The sequence below is a fragment of the Mus pahari genome, chromosome 8 (assembly GCF_900095145.1).
Source record: "Mus pahari chromosome 8, PAHARI_EIJ_v1.1, whole genome shotgun sequence".
NCBI lineage: Eukaryota > Metazoa > Chordata > Mammalia > Rodentia > Muridae > Mus > Mus pahari.
Genome location: NC_034597.1, coordinates 22,067,846 through 22,093,852, shown reverse-complemented (window position 1 = coordinate 22,093,852; position 26,007 = coordinate 22,067,846). Strand labels below are relative to the sequence as shown.

Here is a 26,007-nt window from a genome sequence, read left to right as displayed (position 1 = left end):
GGATGGTTGTGAGCCACCATGTGGTTGCTGGGATTTGAACTCAGGACCTTTGGAAGAGCAGTCAGTGCTCTTAACCACTGAGCCATCTCTCCAGCCCGTATTTTAAGTATCTTAATCTTAAGGTTCTTATTTCTTAGAATTGTTTGTTTGTCACATAACAGAAAGGAAGTAAAAAAGGAAAAATTAGCCTGGTCCTTTAGCACAAATGGCTGCCACAGCTCTGCTCTGGGAACACGAGTGATCTGGTGCTGTCAAGAAGCTGCCTCAACTGTGAATAACAAACATGAACATGGAGTGAGGGCCTCTACTCACTTGGCCTTTAGGACTTCCCCACATCCATGCCACACAGAGTCTTTGTCCAGCTGGAGCTCACGGAGGACACGGCTGGGTTTGTATGCTGCGTTGATAAGCAAAGTAAGTACCTGAGGAGTTAAGGCATATGGGTCAGGAGGAAAGAGAACACCAGTGTGAAGACTTTAACATCAATTTGGGGCTTATTTCCATTCGTATTAAGAATGTTAACAAAAATATGCCAGCTGCAATTTAAGAGTAACCAGATTCTTTTTTTGGGGGGTGGGGGGTGGGGGTTGGAGACAGGGTTTCTCTGTATAGCCCTGGCTGTCCTGGAACTCACTTTGTAGACCAGGCTGGCCTCGAACTCAGAAATCCACCTGCCTGTGCCTCCCGAGTGCCGGGATTAAAGGCGTGCACCACCACGCCCAGCTCGTAACCAGATTCTTTACAACATTCAGGAAAAACACAAATTTGAAAGTCCTCTAGCATGTGCTTTCGAATGTTTCTCAAGCATGCTATATATAAACAATTGTATTTATGTGGGACTCTCCTAGTTAGGGTTACTACTGCTGTGATAAAACACCATGAAGGATTTATTTGGCTTACAGGTTACAGTCTTTCACAAGGAGAAGCCACAGCAGGAACCTAGTGGCAAAAACTGAAGCAGAGACCATGAACACTGCTTGCTAGCTTGCTTCATAGATTGCATGTCCTTCTTTCTTATACCCAGGACCACCTGCCCAGGGTCAGGTGCTCTAGGCTCTCTTACATCAATCATTAATCAACAAAATGCCCTAGAGACTTGCTGAAAGTCTGACAGAGGCATCTTCTCAACTGATGCTCTTCTTCCCAGATTGTTCTAGCTTATGTCAAGTTGAAAAAAAACAAAACAAAACAAACCAACAACCAACCAACCAGCCAGGAGAAGGACACTGGGTAGACATAAGTCTCCTTATGGCCAGGGGAGTCTGGTCCAGAAACTCTAGAGCTTCCTCAGACTCTGCCTTGCCATTCTGGAGACTGACAGGGTCAAGGCCTCATATGCATTATTTACAGTGGAACATACTGGCTAAAGGTGCTCAAAGTCTGAAAGACTCATAGCTTCATCTTGGACTCTGGTTAATGCCACAAACCTCTTAAGTTGTAAACTAATCTCACAGCAACCTCAAGCACCTACACACAGAATCTTTTTTTAACACAGGGTCTTGCCTTAAACTCAAGATTCTTCTGCCTCTGCCTCCTAAGTGTTGGAATTCTGTGTATGTGCTCCTGTCACCCCCATCAGCCATCCCATCCACTGATCCAGGCTTGCCTAGAGACTGAACTTAAGAGTTCCAACCTACAACATCAGACCAGGCATCCCACTCCAATTACACCCATACACTGTCAGCCACCTCATCTCATCTACTGCTGGGCGCTGGGCCATATGAAGCAGAATCCCAATGCAGTGTAAGAGACCTCCACCCTACCTCACTCATGCGGTGTGACGACAGTGTTCTTTGGGACAAGCTCTCCCTACTCCAGTCTCCATGCTGCTGCTAGCCAGCCCTTGTGGTATAAAGACACAAGTAACCTATCTGTACTCCTTGGCACAGACCTCCCCAACTCTGCAGCTACTGTGCCAGATCCATCTTCCAGGTTGAGCCAGACCTACACATCCTGTGCTCTGGGTCAGCTTCATAGGTCACCTGACCCTGCCTGCAGTCTCCCCAATTCACAGAAAACAAATGAAGCTAATAATTACTGAAACACAAACTGTAACTAAGAACACAAACGGGCTGGTGAGATGGCTCAGTGGGTAAGAGCAGCCGACTGCTCTTCCGAAGGTCCAGAGTTCAAATCCCAGCAACCACATGGTGGCTCACAACCACCTGTAACAAGACCTGACGCCCTCTTCTGGACTGTCTGGGACAGCTACAGTGTACTTACATATAATAAATAAATAAATCTTTACAAAAAGAACACAAACAACAAAACCAAAACCCCACAACTGAATGAGTACAATCACATACCTTTCAATAATAACTTTATTCTTTTTTTGGGGGGGCGGGGCGCCAGACAGGGTTTCTCTGTATAGCCCTGGCTGTCCTGGAACTCACTTGGTAGACCAGGCTGGCCTCGAACTCAGAAATCTGCCTGCCTCTGTCTCCCGAGTGCTGGGTCAATAATAACTTTAAATATCAATGACCTAACTCTTAAAAGACAAAGGCTGGCTAAATGGATTAAGAAACAAAAATCTACCTTTTGCCTACAAGAAACTCAGCTTAAAAGACAGGCCTACTTTAAAATAAAAGGATTAAAAAAGTATTCCAAGCAAAAGAGAACTAGAAGCAAACTGACAGTTATTCCAATATCTGACAAAATAGACTTAAAATAAATAAAAATAATCAGAATAGACCGACACTTCACTCTGATTAAGGGTCAGAGAACAATCACTAGAGGAGATGTAACAACTCTAAAAGTACACCTGCCAAACTTTAGAGTACTCAATTTCATAAAAAGCCTGCTACTAGAACTAAAGACACAGATGATCATCAACTCAGTAACAGCCAGTGATATTTATACCCCACTCTCTCCATTAGACAAGACATCTGGACAAAATACAAACAGAGACAGGTCAGAATTAAATGACATCATGCATCAAATCCAACCTAATAGATACATGCAGAGTATCCCTCCCAAACACTAAGTAAAACACATTCTACTCACATCGTGGGACACAAACACATTCAGAATAAACAAACTAATTGTGTGTCCTATAATGTAGTAAAACTTAAAGCTGACAACAAAGTGACCTACATGGGATCACACAGACTAGACTACTCCTTACTGAACGAGGAATTAATCAAACAACTAAATAACAATGAAAACAACACAACGAAATGTCTGGGACACAGAAAAAGCAGCCCAATAGGGTTAATTTAAAGCTCTGAGTGCTTAAATTAAAAAAAATCACTAAAAAGCACAAATAAATTAATAATGCAGCTCAAGGATTTGAGAAAACAAGAACAAATCAAGTCAGTACATGGCAAGAAATAATAAAAATCAAAACAGAAATTAATGAAATTCAAATAAACCCACACAATCAATGAATGTAAGAGTCTGACAGAACTTCAGGTAAGATAATCAAGATGACAGAACTTTAGAATTTCAGGCACCCACCACAGTTCCCTGCTTTTCAGTTTCCTCCTCTACACAGCTTCATGTGGCCTCTGACAAACACCTTTTTTTTTTTTTTTTTAGCTTGGGTGAATGTTCCTGGAGGAATGGAAATAACTGTGTACCAATTAGCCATGTAGGACAGTAGTCCCCAGTCTTATCTGTGGTTTTATATTCTGAGTTTCAGCCACAAATAACCACAGTGGTCTAAAGCCCAGAAATAATTCACAAGTTTTCAATTGTATACCACTTTGAGTAGCCCAATGAAATCCTGTACCTTCCTGCTAAGGCACATGAACTACTATCTCCGCCTACTCTGCCCATGCTGTACAGACTCTGCACGCTATAGCCTCATAGTAGCTGTGCCAGTTATCAGATCGGCTCTTAAAATATCACAGTGCACATGCCTCAAGCAACCCTCAAAGTAGTCTAATGCTACATAGTTCATCATGTAAGCACTGATCTGATCTCACGAAATAGGAAAGATGACTTTCAAACAATTTTCTATTTCACTATTTGTTGTTATTGTTAATCATTTACCATGTCTAACTCATCAATTAAATTTTAATGTAAGTGTGTTGGTTTGGACATAGTTTGAGTATGTTCCCCCAAAGCGTGTGTGTCAGAATCTTGGTCCCTAGTATGTAGAAGGATGAGACCCGGTAAGAGGTTGTGATGTGTAGTTTTAATTGTCATTTTGACACAGTGTATTATTACCTGGGGAGGGTATGTCAACGAGGAACTGTCTAGATTTGGCTTCCGCGTGGGCATGACTGTGGGGGCATGCTGACTGACCCGGCCTAACAGTGAATAGCATCACTCTTTGGTTTAGGGTCTGGGGTGTATAAAGGAGGAGAAAGTGAGCCGAGCAAAGCATGCACATATTCAATTCACTCATCTGCTCTTGACTGTGGATAAAATGAGAGTAGCTGTTTCCAGTTTCTGCTGTCTTGACTTCCCTGCAATGATGGATTGTAATCTGCAATTATGAGCCAAATAAACCCTTTCTCCTTTAAGCTGTTTTTGTCCCATTTTTTAAAATTTCAGCATCAACTGTTGGAGATTGGTTCTAATGCTTTGATTCAATCGGGAATCCATGTATCCAAACGCTAAAGGTCCTTGTCCCCAACTGTTTTTTGATCGATCAATAAAGATGTCAGTGGCCAATGACTGGGCAATGGGAAAAAGGGCGGGACCGTTACAGTTGTACTAGGATGCAGGGAGAGGAGACGCAGGGTCGCCAGGCTGCAGTGAAGATGGAAGAGGAGAGCTGCAGGAGAGCCGACTAGCCATGTAAAATTTTGGGTAAGTGGCCACTGGCAACTTCCATGATTAGGCTTGGGGTAGCAGGGGAAGGTTTAGGAGTGCACAGCCTTTGAGGTAGCCAAGACATTTTAAAAATAAGCTAATGTGTGTTTGTCTTTCTTTCCTTTTTTTTTTTTTAAATATTTTCTTGTGTTTATTTAAATAGTTCTTAAAATATTTGAATTGGACCTCCTTTGGTAAGCAAAGGACCTGAAAAATCATATTTAAAAAATGAACAGGCACTCTTCATCCATGACACAGGTGTGGTGATCTCTTCTCTCACTCCACACTCTGAAGCACCCAGTGTTTTCATATAGTCTAAACACCAGAGAGCAAGAGTGTCAGGTATCTGGTTATAAAAAAAATTAATACAATACATACAAGAAAGAAAAAGACATAGAATCTAAAGGCTTGGTAGTTTTCACATTTCTAGGCACTATCTGAAGTCTTAGAATCGCATCTGCCACGGCTAACTATACCTAAGAACAGTTAAGTTTACATGTGATGGAACCTATGGTACACACTCTGCATGAATGAGCCTAGGTCACCGTCTTACCTCTCTAAGTACCAGAACGCAGTTCCCAGGTCCCACACATTGAGGCAGTTCAGCAATTCTTCCTTTATTAAGATATGGCCCTGAGAAGCAACGGTGGTTGAAGTATATCTTTGGACAACAGTATTTTCCATTGATCATCACTAGGAATGAAGAAATAAGTATTCAAAGTCTCATTCACTCATTCACTGTCTCTACTCCATGTTTCCAAATATGAGCTGGGGGAGGCAAGTGGCACATATGCTATTGTATAATGAGCTTTAAAGTTACAGTGTGTGTGTGTGTGTGTGTGTGTGTGTGTGTGTAGGTGAACTTGCGCATGCTAGGCAAGCATTGAGCTACATATTTCTAGCCATGGAAATACATATTTTGAAGCTTAACATAGAATGCTCTTAAATATCTTATATTTACTTTATGCTAGCTTACAGGGCTTATCACTATTCAGAACTATATATGTTCATTAATTTTTGGGTAATGTGACACAAATCTAGAACCCCACACTTCTTCTGATAAAGGAACTCACCAGACTTGATGACCAATTATTTCTTTTCTAGTCCTTCAAAATCAACTGTTGAATAATCTATTCTATAGTACTCCTAGGGATAAATGCTGAAAATTAACCGGCCTCACAGTCTGACTCCTAAGCCCCACCTTAATTGACATTTCAAATGTACAGGAGATTTGTTTATTTTATTTTGAAATAAGAGTCACTATGTAGCTCTAGTTGGCCTAGAGTTGTATACAGAAACCAGGCTAGCTTTGAACTTGAGGTTATCTTCCTGCCTTTAGCTTCCAAACAGTGGGATTAGAGTCATGTGCAACCACACTTGGCTCAAGTGTATTCTTTATTTCCTGATATAGCCCATTAAAAGGTAAGCAAGGATCCCTTCCCCACAATGTCACACATACTGTACCTGAGTGGGTAGAGTTCAGCTGATTCTTCAGGCCCTCGTGCACAGTTCTTGAAGACAGTATTCTGGGTTCAGAAAACAAAGGAAAATAGTGAAATTGCCAGCAAAGCCTACAAGTTTCCTTCAAAAAAGTAAATGTGGCAACTTATAAACCCAAAATAGAATGCTCTTCAACGATAATATACGATTTTTTAAGTAGAAACCGATTTTAAAATCATGCATAGGACAACAAGCCAAGAATCTCTAGACATGTGATACTAGATGTTCAAAAACTACAAAACTGTATTATAAAATCTAAAAGCTTCTTGTACGATTTTGGTTGTTGTTTGAAACAGAGTCTCCGGAAATATTTCTGGCCGATCTAGTACTCACTCTGTAGCCCAAGATGGCCTCAAACTCATGGCATCATCCTACCTCAGCTTCCTGTTTGCTGGTATTACAAGTATATATCATCATGCCTGACTTTCTGTGAGATTCTTAAATAAATGATTCATTTTTTTCAAATCGTACAATAAAAACATTTCTTGTGTATATGCAAGTGTGTTGATATACACATGGGTATAGAGGCCAGAGGTCAACTGAGGTATCACTTTTTTTTTTTTTTTTTTTGAGAACTTGAGCTGACCAATTCAACTAGACTGACAGGCTAGCAAGTCCCAGGGTCTGCTTGTCACTATCTGCCTACCACTGGCATTCCAAGTACACCATCATGCTTAGCTTTTTATTTGGGTTCTGGGGACCAAACTCAGGTCTTCATGCTTGGTTAGCAAGAACTTTGCCAATTGAGACATCTCCTCAATCTCTCAGAAACATTTCTTATATAGTCTTCTGTCAGTATGTGTGTGTGTTTTTATATATATGTGTGTATGTATAATTAATAAAACATTAGAGGTGCATTCTACATGGAGAGATACTTAAAATATTATACAACATTTTGGAATGCTTCATTACTGAAACTTTGGTTTAAATTTAGCAACTAAGATGGTTGTTGCTATCTCGCTTATGCAGCAGGGATAAAATTGTATGACCTTTCACTTTAATTCTATTAGGAGTTTTATTACCTGCATAGCTACAAAGCAGCTATAAATTATTTACTAGGTTACTGTAAAAGTGGCTACAAATGGGACTGTATCCCTCAAAATTCATTTATTAAAATTATAAAATCATTTTTTTATATAACCATCAATGTAACTGTACATGAAGGTCAGGCTTTTAGGAGATAATTAAGACTTACTTAGATTCTAAGAGTAAGATCATCTAATAGCCTTATTAGAAGAAGAAGGACAAAGACAGGAAGAGTTCTTCACTGTGAAGCCCCAGCTAGAAGCTGTCCATTGGAACACCAAGATGCAAGGCCTTACAAGGAATCAAACCAACTGCCATTCTCATCTGACAATTCCTAGCTTAAAAGTATGAGAAAATTAGCTTCTGTGGCTTATATCACCCAGTCTGTGTTAATTTTGTTATGGCAGCTTATTAGACTATATAGAATATAAAATTTAAAATAAACACAGAAACTTCTGTATTTTTAAGCTATAAGATACTACACCAACTGACTGCTTCTTAAAGGCTCTAAGAGTGTGCTACAGAGAATTTTCTGATGGGTTTAGAGGAGAAATGTAGCTTTTCTTTTCCAGTTGCTCTTCTGTACATCAAGAAACTGTGATGAATCATTCCCTGACTCAACAGTTTTTGCTTCTCTTTCACAAATACTTTCTTTCTTTTTTTCAATGGCCTTCAGTATCTAAAAGCTTAAAATTTTTCATTTTGGGAAACATCTTAATATATTTGCCCTTTTTTGTATATAGGGTTTTACTACATAACCCAGGCTAGTATGGAACTCAGTATACAAACCAAGCCTACCTTGATGATCCTCTGATTAGCCTTTAAAATAGCTAAGATTATAGGTTTACACCATCATGCCTAACTTTATAATGCAGTTTTAGGAAAGGCGTATACTGAAAGAAGTATTTAAGCTACCAAATTTGACTTAAAATTTATGCTTCCATCTGAGAAAATAACACAAAGGAGATATATTCCCTTAAATAGTTATTTTTCCCCTAGATAGTCTAAGTTTAACCTGAACTGTTAGACATCTATTATATTACTTACTGTTTCTCTGGTTGAACGACTGCAATTTTCCTCAGTTTATGCCCTATAAGAAGAGAAAACAAATGTCAAAAAAAATTAAAGATGAAGACAAAGGCTTATGCTTGTAATCAGCACTTTTGATACCTGGTTGTATGTAAATAACTACAAGTACTTTTAAATTAATCTTTAAGTGTTAACATTCAAACTGAAGAACATTTTCTGGGTTCTAGAAAAAAAATAAGAATATTTTCAAAGATCTCTAGACTAATCAATGAATAAAATACTTTCCAGCAAAAAACAGATACTGGAAAGGAAGGTTGATCTGACCAGCACCCTAGGATCAGAGAGCAAAAAGTCTCAACACAGTGCTAGGGAAACACAACACCCATATGTATGAAAATAGACTCTTAACTTACATCACATATAAAAATGAAAGGAAATTAATAAAACACAGAGATAAAACTTCAAAATTTTTACATATGGGAAAAAGTTTACAGCACTAAATTTGTAGATACCTTTAAATATGATACAAAGAACAGGGGTGACAAACGAGTCGGAATTACACTGGAATACATTAAACTTTAAAGCCTGGTATTAAAAGACAATTAAGGGCCAACAAGATGGCTCAATGGATAAGGGTGCTTGCCACTAAGTCTGACAACCTGAGTTTGATTCACAGTAGCTACTTGGTGGAGAAAGAATCAACTCCCACAAGTTGTTCTCTGACTTCCATCACCATGCAGAGTATCTGTATATACATCACAAACACAAATACATATAATAAATGTAAAAAACATAATTAAAAAAGAGTAAAGGGGCTTGAGCGATGGCTCCACAATTAATACTTGTTCTCATACAGAGGACTCGGGAAGCAGAGGTAGACTGTTCTGAATCCAAGGACCCCTGTCTACATACCTTGACTCCAGCTAAAAATAAACAGTAAAATACAAACAAAAGATATAGGTGACCTGGAGAGATGTCTCAGAGGTTAAGAGCACTGGCTGCTCTTCCAGAGGTCCCGAGTTCAATTCCCAGCAACCACATGGTGGCTCATAACCATCTATAAATCAATCTGGTGCCCTCTCTTTTCCATGCAAGGCATACATACAAGGCAAAAAAAAGGAAAGAAAGAAAGAAAGAAAGAAAGAAAGAAAGAAAGAAAGAAAGAAAGAAAGAAAGAAAGAAAGAAAGAAAGAAAGAAAGAGAAAAGAAAAGAAGCGAAACAAACACAAAACAAAATATAATAGTCTACCTAATTCCAATAGAAGCCAAATGCCAGTTTCTGAGTTGCCCTATGAAAAGATCCAATTAGCAAAGAACTTCAGTCAATGCCCAGCAAAAACAGAAGTTCCTCAGTTCAATAGCCCATGAAGATGAATTCCTGCTGCTACGGTCTGACTGTACTCTCAAATTAATTCTGAAGCTTAATTACTACATTAGGAGGTGAAGTATTTGGTAGGTGATGAGATGATGAAGGTAGACTTTCATGATGCTCCAGAGAGGAAGCAGTCTGTTTTCGCATGTGAACGCCCACAAGAACATCTCTGGGCTGGAGAGGCAGCTCAGACGTTAAGAGTACTTGCTGCTCTCACAGAAGACCCTGGTTTATTTGCCAGCCCCAACATGGTAGTTCACCATGTTGGGTGAACCATCAATAACTCCAGTTGCAGAGAATCTGATGCCTTCTTTTGACCTCTGGGAGCCTCAGGCACCCACATGATGCAAAATATACATCCAGGCAAAACATTCATATACATGATAAAATGTTTTAAGCCTAAAAAAGAAAAAAGAGGGCCTGTCTAGGAAACAAACAAAAAAGATCCTCATACTTATTACTTGGACTACTTACTCCAGTGATAACAGGTATTATCTTACAGAATCTTGTTATCAAAACCAGAATGGACTAAGACACTTGCCAGTAATCATTTGAGTAAACGTGGGGAGATTCTCCCCAAGTCAAACCCTAAGATGATGAATCCTGCCCTGGTAAATCCTGTGAAAAGTAAAGGTCACCTAAGTTTCGCCCAGACTTCTAAGCTAATAAAAGTTTGTTGCAAAAAATAACTGCCTACATATACAAAAAATATAATTATCATTTTGGTTTTCTCTGAAATGTCTATATTCATCCTAATTGGAAGCACCTAGGCAAGACATCATTAAATAACCAATCTTCTAATCCAAAAATAGACAGATACCTCGTGCCCGGCGAGGAGTACTGAGAGGATGGCCATTGGTTTCACACCAGCCCAAAGGAAATATATTCATCGACTCCGCACTTACAATAAATTCGGGTACAGGCTTCTTAGAACCTGACAGAATAAGAAAACAATTTTGACATATTAAAGAGCTTCTTTTTTATAAGCTTTTTTGCGAGTGTGTGTGTGTGTGTGTGTGTGTGTGTGTGTGTTTTGTTTAGCTTTAAGGACTGGGTCTCACAAGCTAGCTTTGAAATAGTGATTCCTATACCTTAGCCTTCTAAGTGTTGGAATTATAGGCATGCACAACCATGTCTAATCCTATACATTACTTTTTATACCATACTCTAATAATACAGGCACAAGTCTCTTAAGAAATAAATCTTTTTCATGGAAGTCACATATTTTATGTTATATAAATATTATGAAAAAATAAGTCGGACGGTGGTGGCGAACACCTTTAATCCCAGCATTCGGGAGGTAGAGGCAGGCGAATTTCTGAGTTTGAGGCCAGCCTGGTCTACAAAGTGAGTTCCAGGACAGCCAGGCTACACAGAGAAACCCTGTCTAGAAATAAACCAAAAAATATTAATAATAAGTTACCTTCTATGTATAACTTATAATAACCAAGAAGGAAGTGACCTTTGGCAAAGAAACAGCAAAGAAGCAACTGGAGCTATGACTGCTGTCATTCAGATGACTAACAAGTATCAGTCATTTCCTTGCAATAACAAGAGTAAGAAGGCAAATTGTCAAGTTTACTTGAACTACCAGAACTAATGTCTTGCATTCTTGGAGTAAACCTGAATATCGAACAAGGAATACAAATCAGGAAAAGATTTGCAAAATTGCATGGCAGATGTTGCATGGATGTCTGCAGTAAGTGCTGTCCTTGATATCTGCATATCTGATATCAGTTCTACAAATCAGAGACAGAGGGCATCTTTTAGATATGATTTGGCAGCAGGACGAAGAAAACAGGCCACATACAATAGTGGCAGCATTGAGCACTTACATAGCTTTATCCACAAATCTGCTCAATAACTAAATATTACATTAAGATAGACAATTCAAGTTTGTCTACATACTACCTGGTTCTATTGTCTTGAGACAAACAAAATGTCACCTTTTCAATAAGAGAGGCAATTAATGTTACACTAATGTATTTTGGTAACATCAAAATATATATTATATTGATTTGCCCTTATGAAAATAAAGGACTTTAAAGAGTTTTCAGTTGCTTTCATTTCTTATGATTTAAAAGCCAAGGACAAAAGGTAAAACTTTAGCTTATATTCTTAAATTTAAATTAGATGACTATTTAACAAGTCCACCTAGCAAGCTACGCCTCAGGAGTGAGCAGGAAAAACAAAGGAATGGCTACAGGAAGCCTGTCTGGGTGCTGGCACTTTACCTTCTAGCTGGAGCCACAGGTATGAGCCTCTCACTGCAGTAACGGTGGCAATGCACACTTCTTCAGGGAAAAGAGGGTTCACTGCCTCCAGTTTCATGTTCTCCTTAAACTGGTGCTCAGAAATTGACTAGAAGAAAATCAATGAATCAAATGCATTAAGTAAAGTAATACTTAGCATTAACTCATGTGCTCAACTGGTATGTTTTGTAAGCAGTATTTAATCCCTGTATCTGCAATAAAGCAACAAGCATATTTTGTTCTGTTCTGTTTTCAAAGAAGCACATATCCCTATTCAAATGTCTCTCAACCACATTTGGCTCCCCTTTTCTCTTAGAGAGCACTAGTATATCCTTTAATATGTATCATAAGGGTAGTCAGGATTAAAAAAAAAATACTACAAATAGAAGGAAAAAAGTTTTAAGATTTAGTTGTTTTCCTTCCTGATAACTCATTAAAAATTGCTGTTGATTTTTAAGAGTATAAACCTAGGGCTATATAAATGGGCTCAGTGAACAAAAGGTACTTGTTTGATACCCAGAACCTATATGGTGGTTCTACAAGTTGATCTCCATAGGTGTATCACATTTGCACATGTACACATGCACACACAAAATAAATAAATAAATTTAAAAATAAAACCATAACCTAATAGGATGCTATGGTGGTTTGAATATGCTTGGACCAGGGAGTGATGCTATTTGGAGGTATGCCCTTGTTGGAATAGGTGTGGCCATGTTGGAGGAAGTGTGTCACTGTGGAGGTGTGCTCTAAGACCCCCATCCTAGCTGCCTAGAAGCCAGTGTTCTCCTAGCTGTCTTCAGGTGAAGATGTAGAACTCTCAGCTCCCCCTGCACCATGACTGCCTGGATGCTGACTTTCTCCTGCCTTGATGATAAAGGACTGAAGTTCTGAACCTGTAAGCGGCCCCAATTAAACGTTGTCCTCATAAGACTTGCCTTGGTCACAGCATCTGTTCACAACAGGAAAACCTTAACGCACATAACAAGAGAGGAAACTCAGCCTAACAAAGGTTGATAAACACAAGCTGGCAGTGAAGAAAACCAAGAACTATTAGAAGCAGGACTAACACAATGGGAGGCATAGGAGAAGTAGTCCAAATAAGGACTGACTGATTTGCATGTTTCTTCTGTTTTGTTTCAGCTAGGTCTCCTAGAGCCCAGGCTAACCTCTAACTCTTGCTACATGCAAAGGTGTGACTCTATTCCTGATCCTCTTACTTCTTTCTACCTTCCATGTGCTGGGACTGTAGCAATGCACATCATACCTTGTTCATACTGTTTTGAGATCCATGCATGTTAAGAAAGCACACTAAAATGATACTGAGCTACATTCCATATCTGTCTGTCTGTCTCAATTAAAAAACAAAACTTTTTGAGATGGGAGTCTTACACTTAGAAATGGCTGGCCTCACATCTACATCAATCCTCCTGCCTCAGCCCCCTAGAGCACTGGAATTGCAGATGTGCACCTTCATGCTTCGAAAACCTCATTTCTTTTCTTTTTATTTATTTTTGACAGGAAGAATTTGTTAGAGACATTTTAAAAGCATTTACATTATGGTATTTTATACTATTACATACCTCAGGGCAATTGTGTCTTTCCCTTCCCTACAGAAAGTGAGATTTATTTTCTGGAAAAGATAAAATACAAGATCTTTGGGCAGGAGGACACAAACAACTTTTAAGGTGTGCATATGTAGTGAAGGCCCAGCCATAGCCACTATATATCAGAAAGGGGACAGGAAAAAAAATCTTTTACAGTAATAGGCTAACCTATAAAGACATATATTTAGGGTTTTCCTTTTCAATAAATGGCCAGCCAGATCCCATTCTGTAGGAAGAACCAATGTTGACACGCCTCATTCAAACATGCTCAAAGTTTCTAATAAGTTTTTGTCTTAGTTCCCCATTTTTAAATACAAGCAGCAACCAAGAAGGATCACATATTTAAGAATATAAAATCTACAGACAAAACCAGCAACTGAAGAAAGCAGAGAACATGCAAGGAAACCTTCCAACCAGTAGTGGTATTAATTAACATCTTCAGGGAGACAAGAAGATCTATTCACACTTCAAGAACAGTATGACATTAAACTAAAGAGCGATTTGAGCTGGGTATGGTGGCACACACCTTTAATCACAGCGCCCAGGAGGCAGAGGCAGGCGGGGAGATCTGAGTTCAAAGCCTGTAAGTCTACATAGTGAGTTCCAGGACAGCCAGAAATAGAGAGACCCTATCTAGTCAGTGAGACTCCATCTCAAAAAAAAAACAAAACAAAACAAAAAACAAAAAAAAAAATAAAGAACTATTCAAAGAAATAGTTCTCAAAAAAAAAAAAAAAAAACACACATAAGAAAAATGTAGTTTGATAACTTTTAAAAAGTTGGGTTTGGAGAAATGACTTAGAGGTTCAGGGCACTTGCTACTCTGGAGAGGGCCAGGTTTGGGGCCAGAGTCCTCTTGGTGGCTCACTACCTCTCCATCTCAACTAACTGGGATCAGCCTCTGAGGGCACTGCGTGCACACAAACAAAATATTCAGACACATAAAATAAAAACAAAGACTATTTATTTAGGTACTTTTGGAGACAGGTTTTCCTTGTGTAGTGGTGGCTGTCCTGGAACTCAATCTATAGACCAGGCTGACCTCAAACTCAGAAATGAACCTATAACTTTCTACAGGGAAAGGCAGGTTCATATACAAAAGTCACGAGTAAAAATTGTCTTTTAGCTGGGCGGTGGTGGTGGTGCACGCCTTAATCCCAGCATTTGGTAGGCAGAGGCAGGTGGATTTCTGAGTTCAAGGCCAGCCTGGTCTATAGAGTGAGTTCCAGGACAGCCAGGGCTATACAGAGAAACCCTGTCTCGAAAACAAACGAACAAACAAACAAACAAACAAACAAATTGTCTTTTGACTTCCAAAACACTAGAAGTTAGACAAGTGAGTAATATTGTTAAATACTGAAGTAACACCCTACCTAACCTTCATATTAAGCTAAACTATGAATATGTCCATAGAGTGAAAATTACTATATAGTATATATTAAAATTTACCCAGGGCTATACAGAGAAACTCTGTCTTGAAAAACCAAAAAACAAAAATTCATGGCCCTTATATTCATGTTTTAAGAAGAAGCTACTAAGCAATAACAGGCTCCATCAAAATAACACAAGAGGCCCCAGAGGTGTCTAAACAGGTAATAGCATTTTCTATGAAAGCAAGAGGACCTTAGTTCAAATCCTCCATACTATGTATAGGGATCTATAGGTAGATCCCTATAATGCCAAAATTACATTTTTTGGGTGCATAGTGTGGAGAGCCAAGTGATGTCGTGAGTCAGCCTTTTAGAAATAGAAAGCTTCAAGTTTAGTGACAGACCCTACCTTTTAGAAATGTGGAGAGATGCAAGGAGACACCCAACATCACCCTCTAGCCTTTGCATGTGCACATGTGTGTGTGTCTCTCTCTCTCTCTCTCCTCTCTCTCTCTCTCTCTCTCTCTCTCTCTCTCTCTCTCTCTCTCACACACACACACACACACACACACACACCCCACGTGACAATAACAAAACTACTAGGTAAACCTCAAATGCAGTCTGACCTGGGAGAAAAAAAGTGTTTTTAGTAACAAGAAGCTACCAATCGGTATGAAAAGAACTAGCAACAAACACAAAGAACATTAACCAAACAGGGTCAAAACAGCAATTATTAACATAATTATAAACAGCAACCATAAAGACAAATGTTTAAAATAGGAAACAATCATAAACCCTGCAGCAGTCATCTGTTAATGCACATAATTCAAAATCTCAACCAAAACTTCATCTCAGCTAAACAGTGATGGTTAAGGCGGAAGGGAAGGTAACGTAAAACAGTTAACTGTTCATTTACTATAATGTCATCAACATAAGTGTCTAAAATTAACACCTCAAATGACTGCATTGTATTATTTTGAAAACAATTTGCACTGTATTATTCTTACACAAATACAAGAATTTCAGTGAAAGAAAAATCTATTGTGCTCACTGTATAAACTACGGACATGACCTCTCCAAGTTACGGTTGAGGGGGACATATTTATTGTAGCTTTAGAGTAGAGCTAGAGGCACCTGGAAGAGCCCAGAGCAGGAAGAGAGCAGCACTGAGCATGGCCCACAGGCTGGATCGGACAGAGCACGAGAGGGAGACAAAGGGAGCCCAGGGAAAGGAGAGAGGCCAGAGAGATGGAGCTAAGAGAGTGAACACTTGAAGGCCAATCCACAGGATTATAAAGGCATGAGGAGCTGAGGGAAGGGAAGCCCTGCTGAAAGCCTTTAAGGTGGAAGGCAGAGCTGAGAAGAGCTACAGGTACTTTTGATTCTGAGGGAGCCTGAAGGTCACCATGCACTTTGGTATGCTAATAGGCAACACAGTTTCTTTTGGGCCTGACAGTCAGTTCCAGGAGGGGGCTTGCAAAGGAACAAGATAGGAATTGTTCTATATTCTCAGTTTTTATTGCTACTAGATTCTCCTGCCTATTGTTTTGTTTTGTTTGATTAATTAAATGATTGGACAGAATCTTACTATTGTAGACCTGGACGGCCTGTATAGATCAAGTTGGCTTCAGACTTACAGAGATCCACTTGCTGCAGGCTGGGACTAAAAGCAAACAGCATATGCACAGCCAGAAGGTTATTTTTGACACAAGATTTTGTTAGGTAAGCCTGTCTGGTCCATGGCAATCCTACTGCCTCAGCCTCCCAAGTGCTGGAATCATGTCACCACACCCAGCAGCTATTCGGCCTGCTTTGTTTTACTCCGTTTTTTGAGATTTTGGTCTTGCGATACTACCCAAGATAGTCTAGGACTTACTATGCACCATGGTGGCCCTGCACTCGTAACCCCCCTCTCCTGCCTCGGCCTCCTGAACATGGTTCTCAGCCTGCCTAATGCTGCAGCCCTTTAATACGTTTTCTCATGTTGTGTGGACACCCAGTCATAAGATTATTTTTGTTAATACTTCAATAATTCATAACTGTAATTTTGCTTGTTATGAATCAAATATAAATACTTGATAGGCAGGATATCTGATATGTGACCCCAGTAAAGGGGTCACCCCACCCACAAATGGGTTGTGACCCACAGGTTGAGTGTGTACCACCATATCTAGCTGAAGAGTGATGCCATAACTATTTGGCCTTTTTAAACATGCTGTTGTATTGTTGGGATATAAGTATTTTTAAATAAATGTAACCATTCTTCTCTAATATTAACAGTTTTGATATTATTGAGCCACTAAGTTATGAAATAAGATTTCAAATGTACATGACCTTACCTAACAAGAAAAAATATATATGTAAACTTGTAAAACTAACATATTTAGCAAACTACCTTATGTAGTAAATGTGTTTTTCTTAGGGACTGTTTTATGATCAACAAGTGGTTATTTGAGTTAAGTGAGCTGACTAACTTTGGGGTAAAAATCATAAGAATACGACAGAACCATGACAGCACCACAAACCCCCAGCCTGAAGCAGTTGGCTAAGGGATCTCACCTGTGGGAAGCACTTCTGGGGAGCAGCTTCAGCACCACACTGCTTGAGGTAGTCAGCCCAGTCAAAGTCCTGGCTCCGGAAGCCTACGGAGACAGAAGAGCCATGACTCGCCCAATGTGCCTGCTGACTCTAGCACTCAGCCAAGTTGTCAACTCAAACCCCTAATGCCACTGGGATGAAGGTGCAGGGGCACTAGATACATTTCTCATGCTAGGAAACTAAACCCAGGACTATCTACAATTAATTTTATGAAACAGAATAACTTGGGAAAATTATAATTATATAACAAAATTCAAGAAATAAGTGTTTAAATTTCCAAAATTCAAACTAAGTATTTTTTGAGCAATATTATTGTATGACTAGTTACTGGCAATTTGCCAAGAGTTAAAAAAAAAGTTATACAGACTTTATTTTTTATATAGAAATTCAGTATTATTGATTTTATTAGTACTTTTAATTACTGAGAACTTTTTCTTGATAAGGCTATTAGCTTTCCTTAACATGTCTTAGCTAATACCAATGTATAATGACTTTTTTTTTTAAAGACAGGATCTCATGTAACTCAAACTACTTTGGAACTCAAATAGCCAAGGTTGACCTTGAACTTTTGACCCTCATGCATCGTCCTTCCAAGGTCTAGGATTACAGGCATACACCACCACACCCTGATATAATACTCTTAATACTGTTTCCAGATTCATGTACTACAGAGTGTGTCTAATATTCTTAGGGATGAAGAAGATAGTGAGCACAGGGATACAGCTGGATACGAGAAATAATTTCTAATGTCTCTACTAAATTAGGATAATTATGGGTGACAGAAATGAACTGAACACCTAAAATTACTAATCCACATCTACTAAACAACTAGTAGCAAAGATTCTGACTGTTCACAATACAAAGAAATACCATTTTATCTGACAGATATGTCTATTACCACAACCTGATCATTATACATTGAATATGTTAAAATGCTAACCTGTACTCCAAAAATGCAACTAATGTGTCAATTAAGAAAATACTTTAAAATTCTAAATGCTCTTATATAATCTAAATCTTCTTATATAATCTGAATCATAAAGTCTACTCAGACTAAAAGAAACAACTCTACTTCAGCAATCTATCAAGCTTCTTGGCAGAAAACTAGTGTCTGACTCAGCCCCATCTTTGGGGAGGAGCTGCGTGGTTGAGGTCCACTTTGTCTAAATTGTTCTGTCTCAGAGCTTAATCACAGGCTACTCAAAACTGTGTCTTCCTACAGGCAATAGTCTATTTTCTGCTCAAACAAAAAGAGCCTCAGCTCCTTCTCTGATTCAGTCTCACTTCCTGAAAAAACATTCTCTGACATGTTTCTTTCTTAAATATTTCTATTTTTATATATGTATAAGTGTATACATATATGTGGGGATATAGTCACACATGTGCTGGTAGCTGTAGAGTCCAGCAGGAGGTACCAGATACCCTAGAACGAGAGTTGTAGGCAGCCAGCGCTGAGCCCTGAGATGGACACTGAGAACTAGCCTCTGGACTGCTGCAGAAGCAGCAAATGCACTTAGCCACTGGGCCTTCTCATAAAGCCCCCTTGTTGTTTTTATTTACATAACTCGCTATTTCCCCTCTGTTTACAAGGTCAACCGGCTGTCTACAGTATGCCCAAAACTCCCGTACCTTTAATACTTGTTTCCTACCTTTTCATACAAGGGTAGCAAGCAGTATAAAGAACTTGATATATCCTGTGATTTCCTACAAAGCAACACTTTCCTAGTTTAAGTGTTCAATGCCATACCTTTGCACCAGGTATTCCCGGTGTTCTACTCACTGAAGGTAGAGAACCTGGGAAGTTCTGTGCATATTTTCTCCTATACACCTCTCAAAAGGCTAGATTATACCTGTCTCTACCTTCTAAGTGATAAATTCTATACGTTCATAGCAAACACTGCATAAATGTTTATTAAGTGAATGAAGGCTGGGTGGAGGGCCGTTTTGAGTTTATGATCCTTGCTTCTAATACAATGTTCTACAGTTACCCTCCAAGTGGAGCCTTGCTTACCAAATACCTACGATGTCAAAACAGTATGGTTTGCTAAGAAAAGAAAAACAAATAAACATCTGACATTTTCCAGAAACTACAAGTTTAAAATACTAAAGGTTTCAGCCAAATGTAGTGAAATCATACTTCAGTGCTTTAATCGGAAGGTCAAATATCATATTTTACAAAGTTACAAGAACAAGCAAAACGAGCTGTTACTCATTTTAGATCCTGATCATAAATTCCCTGACTAATCACCTCCAGTACAAGGCAATCATCCACCTTCTAGCTCTGGACCTAAGAAGCCAGATCTAAATGCTCAGTGTTTATCAAGCCTACTGTGTCAACAGAAACATAGACATATCTGGAAATAGAGGGATTGCCTCCATCAGGCTGTCCTAAGGGTGAGTCTGTAAGGCATTTTCTTGATTTGTGGCTGAGGAAGGCCCAGCCTACTATGGGCACTGCCACCTCTGGACAGGTGGTCCTCGGCTGTATAAGAAAGCAGTCTGAACAAGCCATAAAAAGCAAAGCTAAGCACAATTCCTTTAGAGTCCCTACTTCAGTTCCTGCCTCAAGTTCCAGCCATCAAATTCTTTCAGTGATGAGTTTTAAGTATAAGATGAAATAAACCCATTCCTCTCCAAAGCTGGTTTTGGTTCACTGCTTATCACAGCAACAGAGAATCAAACTGAGCACACCCCTCTGTGACCTCCCAACAGATTACAAACAAGAACAAACAAGGGAACCAGAACAGAATCTAGGCTTGAACACGTCCTTCTACCTGGCTATACAGATACAAGTCAAACAATGAGAAAAAATACATACTGACACTTTACTAGCTTATGACTTCAAATATTGCATAATGAGCTGGGCATAGTGGCACATGCCTTTAATCACAGCACTCAGGAGGTAGAGACAAGTAGAGTTCAAGGCTAGCCTGGTATATATAGTAAGTTCCAGGCCAGCCAGAGCTACAGAATAAGACCCTTTCTAAATAAATAAATTAGAATCCAGATCTCATTTATATTATTTTGGACCTCCAAGATACTCAAGACAGAAGGTATAAAAAAATCTTGGCAATGCCATCCAACACATGTTTCAAGGGCTAAGACTGGTAGATTAGGCATTTAAGGGCATCATGTGTCATATAGTGAGAAGACACACTCTGCTACAGAGTGAGACCCTACACAATTAATAATGATAATAATAATTTTGAGAAGCAACATAGAAGACCTCAACTCCATACCTGGAGGAGGGTTGATGTGTAAACCATTCTTTAGACCCCACTGCACAGGAAAGATACCAGGACTGTTAGCATGGCACACAAACGATCGCCTTGTATGGTCTTCTGGCCGAAGGTCATCCATTTCCACTAGAAAGTACTTATCATCAAACACCTGTGTAATCAACAGATGAAACCGACAAGTGGCTTATGTGTGCTTATATGTGTGTGTTATACACACACACTAGCACAAACATATCTAACATACAGATATTTGTACTTTCCTTGGCACAATCAAACATGATATATAAGTTCATTTACACTCACAATGGATTACTGAAATATTCAATAAATGTTAGTTTTAGGTCAGGTACTATTTCAGTTAAATGTCTTTCAGTATTTACTCAGTTTTACTTTTTGTAACAATCTAATGAGGTAGGAGCCATTTTCAATTCCATTATTTAAATGAATGAAATTAATTCAAAGAAAGGTAAAGCAATTTACCCAGGCTACATAGTCAAGAAAGTACAAACCTGAACTCAAGCCAAGTTATTTGTGTTCAAAGCAAAAGTTAGTTTAAGTTTAGCAAGGGGTCAAAACTCTATTACTATACTAACTTCAAATGGCAGAATGAGAATTAACGAACCTTGGGTTCCTCTGGAACCTAAGCAGCCAGTACCTCTCCAGACCCCAGAGAAGGTTGGAAGGTCTTAGTCTGAGTCTCGCTTTCTGTTTCTGTCTGTCTCTGTGTCTTAAAGATTTATCTTTATTTCATTACGTACATGTGTGTATGTCTATATATGCCATAGGGGTGTATGTGCTGAGAAGAAGGTTCTAAAGCTGTACTTATGAGAGGTTATATGCTACACTGTGTAGATGCTGGGACGTAAACTGGTTCTCTGTTAAAAGCAGGAACTGTTCTAACCACTGAACCATTTCTCCAGGTTCCAGAGGTCTTAAGACAGGTTCAAAAATCCTTCATTGCTCTAACAATAATCTTCCACTAGTCAAAGAAAATGTAAATCACAAGTCAGACAAGAATCTTAACTATTCCCACATAGTTAGAATCCACCATGGGCTCTACTTCCACTAAATGTACTTCTGCTCTAGACCTGAACCAAATGCTCTCTATTACACAGTAACTCAGTAACTGTACCTTGACAGTGTGGTCAAGTGATGTGGTTACTCTTAAAAAGAGTCTTAATTTTGTCAGCGGCTAGAGAGATTAAAGTCTGATTCTGGAACACACAGTTGCAGCTATCCTACTGATGATGCCAATTCTGTGATTCCCACAGGTCTCTCTGTTTGCCCCTCTTTAGGTAAGTGATGGCACTATCTGGATTCATGCTTTATAAACCCCACAGCCAGCCAAACCCTTTTCAGTTGTACAAAGTAAGGTTTGCCTCCAAACAACATTCCCTCTACTACTTTGATGGCCTGACTCTGCTCTGCCTTGGCTGTACAGGACTACCAAGCTCTGAAAAAGAAAGGGCACACACACACACACACACAAATTGTACAAAACAGCACAAATATACAGAAGTGATTCTGGCTTTACAATGAATTATATTAGTATAGCTTAAAGGTAAAGCCATCATAATTTCCTCAAGTAGTCATCCTTATAGCAATTCTTTCCAGAAGAATAATTACTCCTACTTCACCTTAGCAATTGTTGCAGGAGAAATCCCAAAAGGAGACCATGGGTCCACAGCTTCCAACTTCATGTTTATAGAAAATTCATGGGTTCCAATAACTTGCTTATCCTGAAATGTATACAACAAAAAGGGTAAAAACATAGAATTACTGAACTAATTTATACTTATATAGATGAATGTGATAATTACTCTTCACTGCCAGTGAGACTGAATATAGAGTTGCTAGTTGGCACACTTCTGGATATGCCTTTGGGGAATTTCCAGAGAGGTTTAACCAAGGAAGGAAGAGATATATTGCGAACATGGAGACTATCACCCTTGTGAACTATGGTCCTAGACTGAATCTGAAACAGCACAAATGAGCTGAGCACCAGCATTCGGTCCCCTTTGCTTCTAGCCTGCATGTACATTGTAAGCAGACACTGAGTTTCCCCAGCTACGATGCTCTATGTCCCTTCAAACACGGCCCAACTAAACCCTTCACTCCTTAGGTTGCTTTGTCTCCAGTGTTTCATCACAGCAACAAGAAAGGTAATCTAGTTAATTAAAATAACACTATTGTTAATGGTAAATCCTGAATTTTTCCCCTGGGAAAATCTATTCAGAATAACAACAACAACAACAACGAAGATGAATAGAAAGTTTTCCTCTCTACATTTGGTATATAACGGACATCTGAAAGAAAAATCCAATTTATTTCTAAACTAGTTACAGTTATGTACGTAAGACTAGAAAACGGAAAGCTGGATGGTGTTGGTGCATGCCTTTAATCCCAGCACTCGGGGGGGGGGGGAGAGGTAGGCAGATCTTTTCAGTTAGCGGCCAGCCTGGTCTACAGAGTGAGTTCCAAGACAGCCAGGGCTACACAGAGAAACCCTATGTCAAAAAAACAAACAAACAAACAAACCAAAACACTAGAAAGGAAAACATTCAAATAGCTTGAAGAGAATCTGTAGAGAAACCCAGATAACTGCTGGGAACCCAGGGTGACCCTGCATCATCCCTGCAGTGTGACCCTTCCACACCAGAGCCACAGTACTGCCTGTCTCCAGGGATTAGTTCTCATTTCTTACCTCCCTAATCACTATTCTCTACTGTACAGAGAAATTGGTATTTTTCATGAGTTTCTGTTTTTACCTTAAATAAGTAAGAGGGTAACGGCTCTTCCTCTTTCACTTTGGCCAAAATCTTTTGCCAGTCAGCTTCACTCCTCAGATGTCTGATGGCTTTAGTGAGACAAAACAGCATGTTTCAACAGGAGAAAACCTATATACAGTTCAATTTCTGAAAGCATTCGCATAAATAGAAGTACTTTATACTATTTACACCCACCTTCATACAAAGGAACTTATACCTTAATCTCAGTACTGGACTCTGTTTAGGAGGCCAGAAAATTAAAATTTGTTAAAATATAAAGTAAGAATAGAAGTATTGCTGTGGCACATGGAATAATACAATAAATACTCAAACTGGACTACATAGTAATAAATGCTAGTGAGCATGAACTATTGGTCAGAGGAAAAGTCTGAGGTATAAAATCAGTATATATGCTAAATTATACATGTAATAACAAAATCAAAGAAATATATACTTATATTTTGTATAAATATGAAATACTTTATGTGAATTAAGAAAGGTTTCATTATATATAGAATACATTTCAGCCTCATAAGTATTAATAAAAGCAATAATAGAACTTGATAGGAAAGTGCTTTTACTCTTTACCTAATGGGGGCTGAAGGTCACATCCTTGCTGAGCAGCCCAACCAATATGATGAAGAAATGGATCTAAGTAATACAACCAGTGTTCAAAACCGTCACAGCTCTCAAGGCCTTCATACCGCAGCTTCAACCGTCCTCCAATGTTCTCCACAACAGTAACAAGCCAAGTGCTTAAAGAGTCCCGAAAATCCTGGCATTCTAGTCTGGACCCTGGAGCAATGAGATCTAAAGGATTCCTTCCATTACGGAGCTGTAGGTTAAAATATGAAATTGGAAAGGTTAGTTTCTTTTTAAAAGTCAAGTTCTAACCTTTTTTCAAACTAGTTTTAGCATTGTTTTACTCACCCCCAAACAGTGGCACTAAATTACAATGATAGCCTCCCATAGTATCAGAAACTTCTGGATGATACTAATATGTTTCCATAAAGACAGCCTTAACCTGTTACACATTAACGTTTTATCAAGTATCTCTAGATTATCTCTAGAATGGAACACATTCTATAGAGTCATCTGGTCTTGAACTCAGAAATTTGCCTGCCTCTGCTCCCTAAGTGCTGGGACCACAGTTGTGTACCACCACTTCCAGCCTACTTAACCATTCTTAACATTCACTGTAACATTTTTTTCCTAGTATAAACTGTTCTGTGACATTTTCATATCTAGTTGTAGAAAAGAACAACTGAATGGTATTAACAGTTACAAGTTTCAAGATGGCAAAATTGTGGTCAATGCAGCACAAGGATATTTCATCTGCTCATTGTTCACAACATCATTCATTCATTCATTCATTCATTTAATTTTTACCAGTGTTTGAGATGTGCCAGGCCCTGGGTAAGAATTAAAGAATTAATCTGAGTATAAAAAATTAAAACTTGTTTGAAATAGAGTGTTCACAAATGGTCACGAAAGTATGAATCAGTAGAACCTTAAAAGACAACTGACTCAGCAGTTTCCCAGTCACTAAGTGCAACCCTGAGACTAGACATTCCCATGCTTATGCTTATGACTCTACAATTAACAACCAGGTTTGGATTCCACACAAAGTTTTTCTATTCTGGTTTAAGCAGTCATACTCACGCCCTCTAGCAGAGACACAGGAGGACCACAGGCTCCTATCAGGGTCTGCTGTAGGAATGCATTCCAATCAGACACTTTATCTCTGATGCCTATGTAAGAGAAGAAATGGTTATTATTCGTGTTATAGAACACAAAGAAACTTGACATACACAAACTGATTACAGGTATGTTTATCATTTAAAAGTAAATGCATGCTTCTTTGAAGAGCCTGAGAAGACCAAACAGCTACAAAGCCCTCTATTCCTCAGGGAGCATGCTCTGCTAGTTTTGTCACCTTGATGTAAGTTGGGTCATCTGGGGAAAAGAAACTTCAACTGAGAAAGTGTTTCCAGCACACTGTTCTGTATAAAGTTCTATGGTGCATTGTCTTGATTAATGACTGATGGGGAGGTACCGAGCTTGGGCAGATAGGACTGAAAGCAGGTTGAGCAAAACATGGGGAAAAGTTAGTAACAATATTCCTCCATGGCCTCTGCTTCAGTTCCTGCCTTAGTTTCTCTCAACAGTCTATAGCCAGTGGTATCTATACCAAATAAACTCTTTCCTGCTCACATTGCTTTTGGCCACGGTCTTTGTCACAGCAATAGAAATCAAACTAAGATAGCTACTAAGAATTGTATATAAAATAGAGACTAGGAAGTTGTACACAAAATAATTCCCTTAACTCAGTTGTATTTTTAAAAATGCCTACTTCATTTATTTTTTTAAAATTTCAAACATAAATAAAAACACAGAAAGAAGGCTGGGCATGGCAGTACTTTGGAAAGCTGAGGCAGGCAGATCCCTGTGTGCTCAAGGCCAACCTGATCTACATAGCAAGTTC

The 26,007-nt window shown here is 39.0% G+C and overlaps 1 protein-coding gene across 6 annotated transcripts in view; it reads right to left on the bottom strand.

Annotated features, from left to right (window-relative positions):
* Sfmbt1 (Scm like with four mbt domains 1) overlaps positions 1-26,007 on the bottom strand; it is a 94,766-nt gene that overhangs the window by 8,215 nt on the left and 60,544 nt on the right. For all 6 annotated transcript variants that reach the window (XM_021203208.2, XM_029541540.1, XM_021203207.2 and 3 more), the window contains 12 exons: positions 25,185-25,273; positions 24,111-24,357; positions 23,523-23,611; positions 22,392-22,493; positions 20,755-20,905; positions 17,477-17,559; positions 11,923-12,049; positions 10,509-10,622; positions 8,335-8,377; positions 6,226-6,287; positions 5,315-5,454; positions 313-422 (listed from right to left, as the gene is read on the bottom strand). In XM_021203208.2, coding sequence (XP_021058867.1) covers positions 313-422; positions 5,315-5,454; positions 6,226-6,287; positions 8,335-8,377; positions 10,509-10,622; positions 11,923-12,049; positions 17,477-17,559; positions 20,755-20,905; positions 22,392-22,493; positions 23,523-23,611; positions 24,111-24,357; positions 25,185-25,273 — 1,357 coding nt within the window. The remainder of the gene's footprint in view (positions 1-312; positions 423-5,314; positions 5,455-6,225; positions 6,288-8,334; positions 8,378-10,508; positions 10,623-11,922; positions 12,050-17,476; positions 17,560-20,754; positions 20,906-22,391; positions 22,494-23,522; positions 23,612-24,110; positions 24,358-25,184; positions 25,274-26,007) is intronic.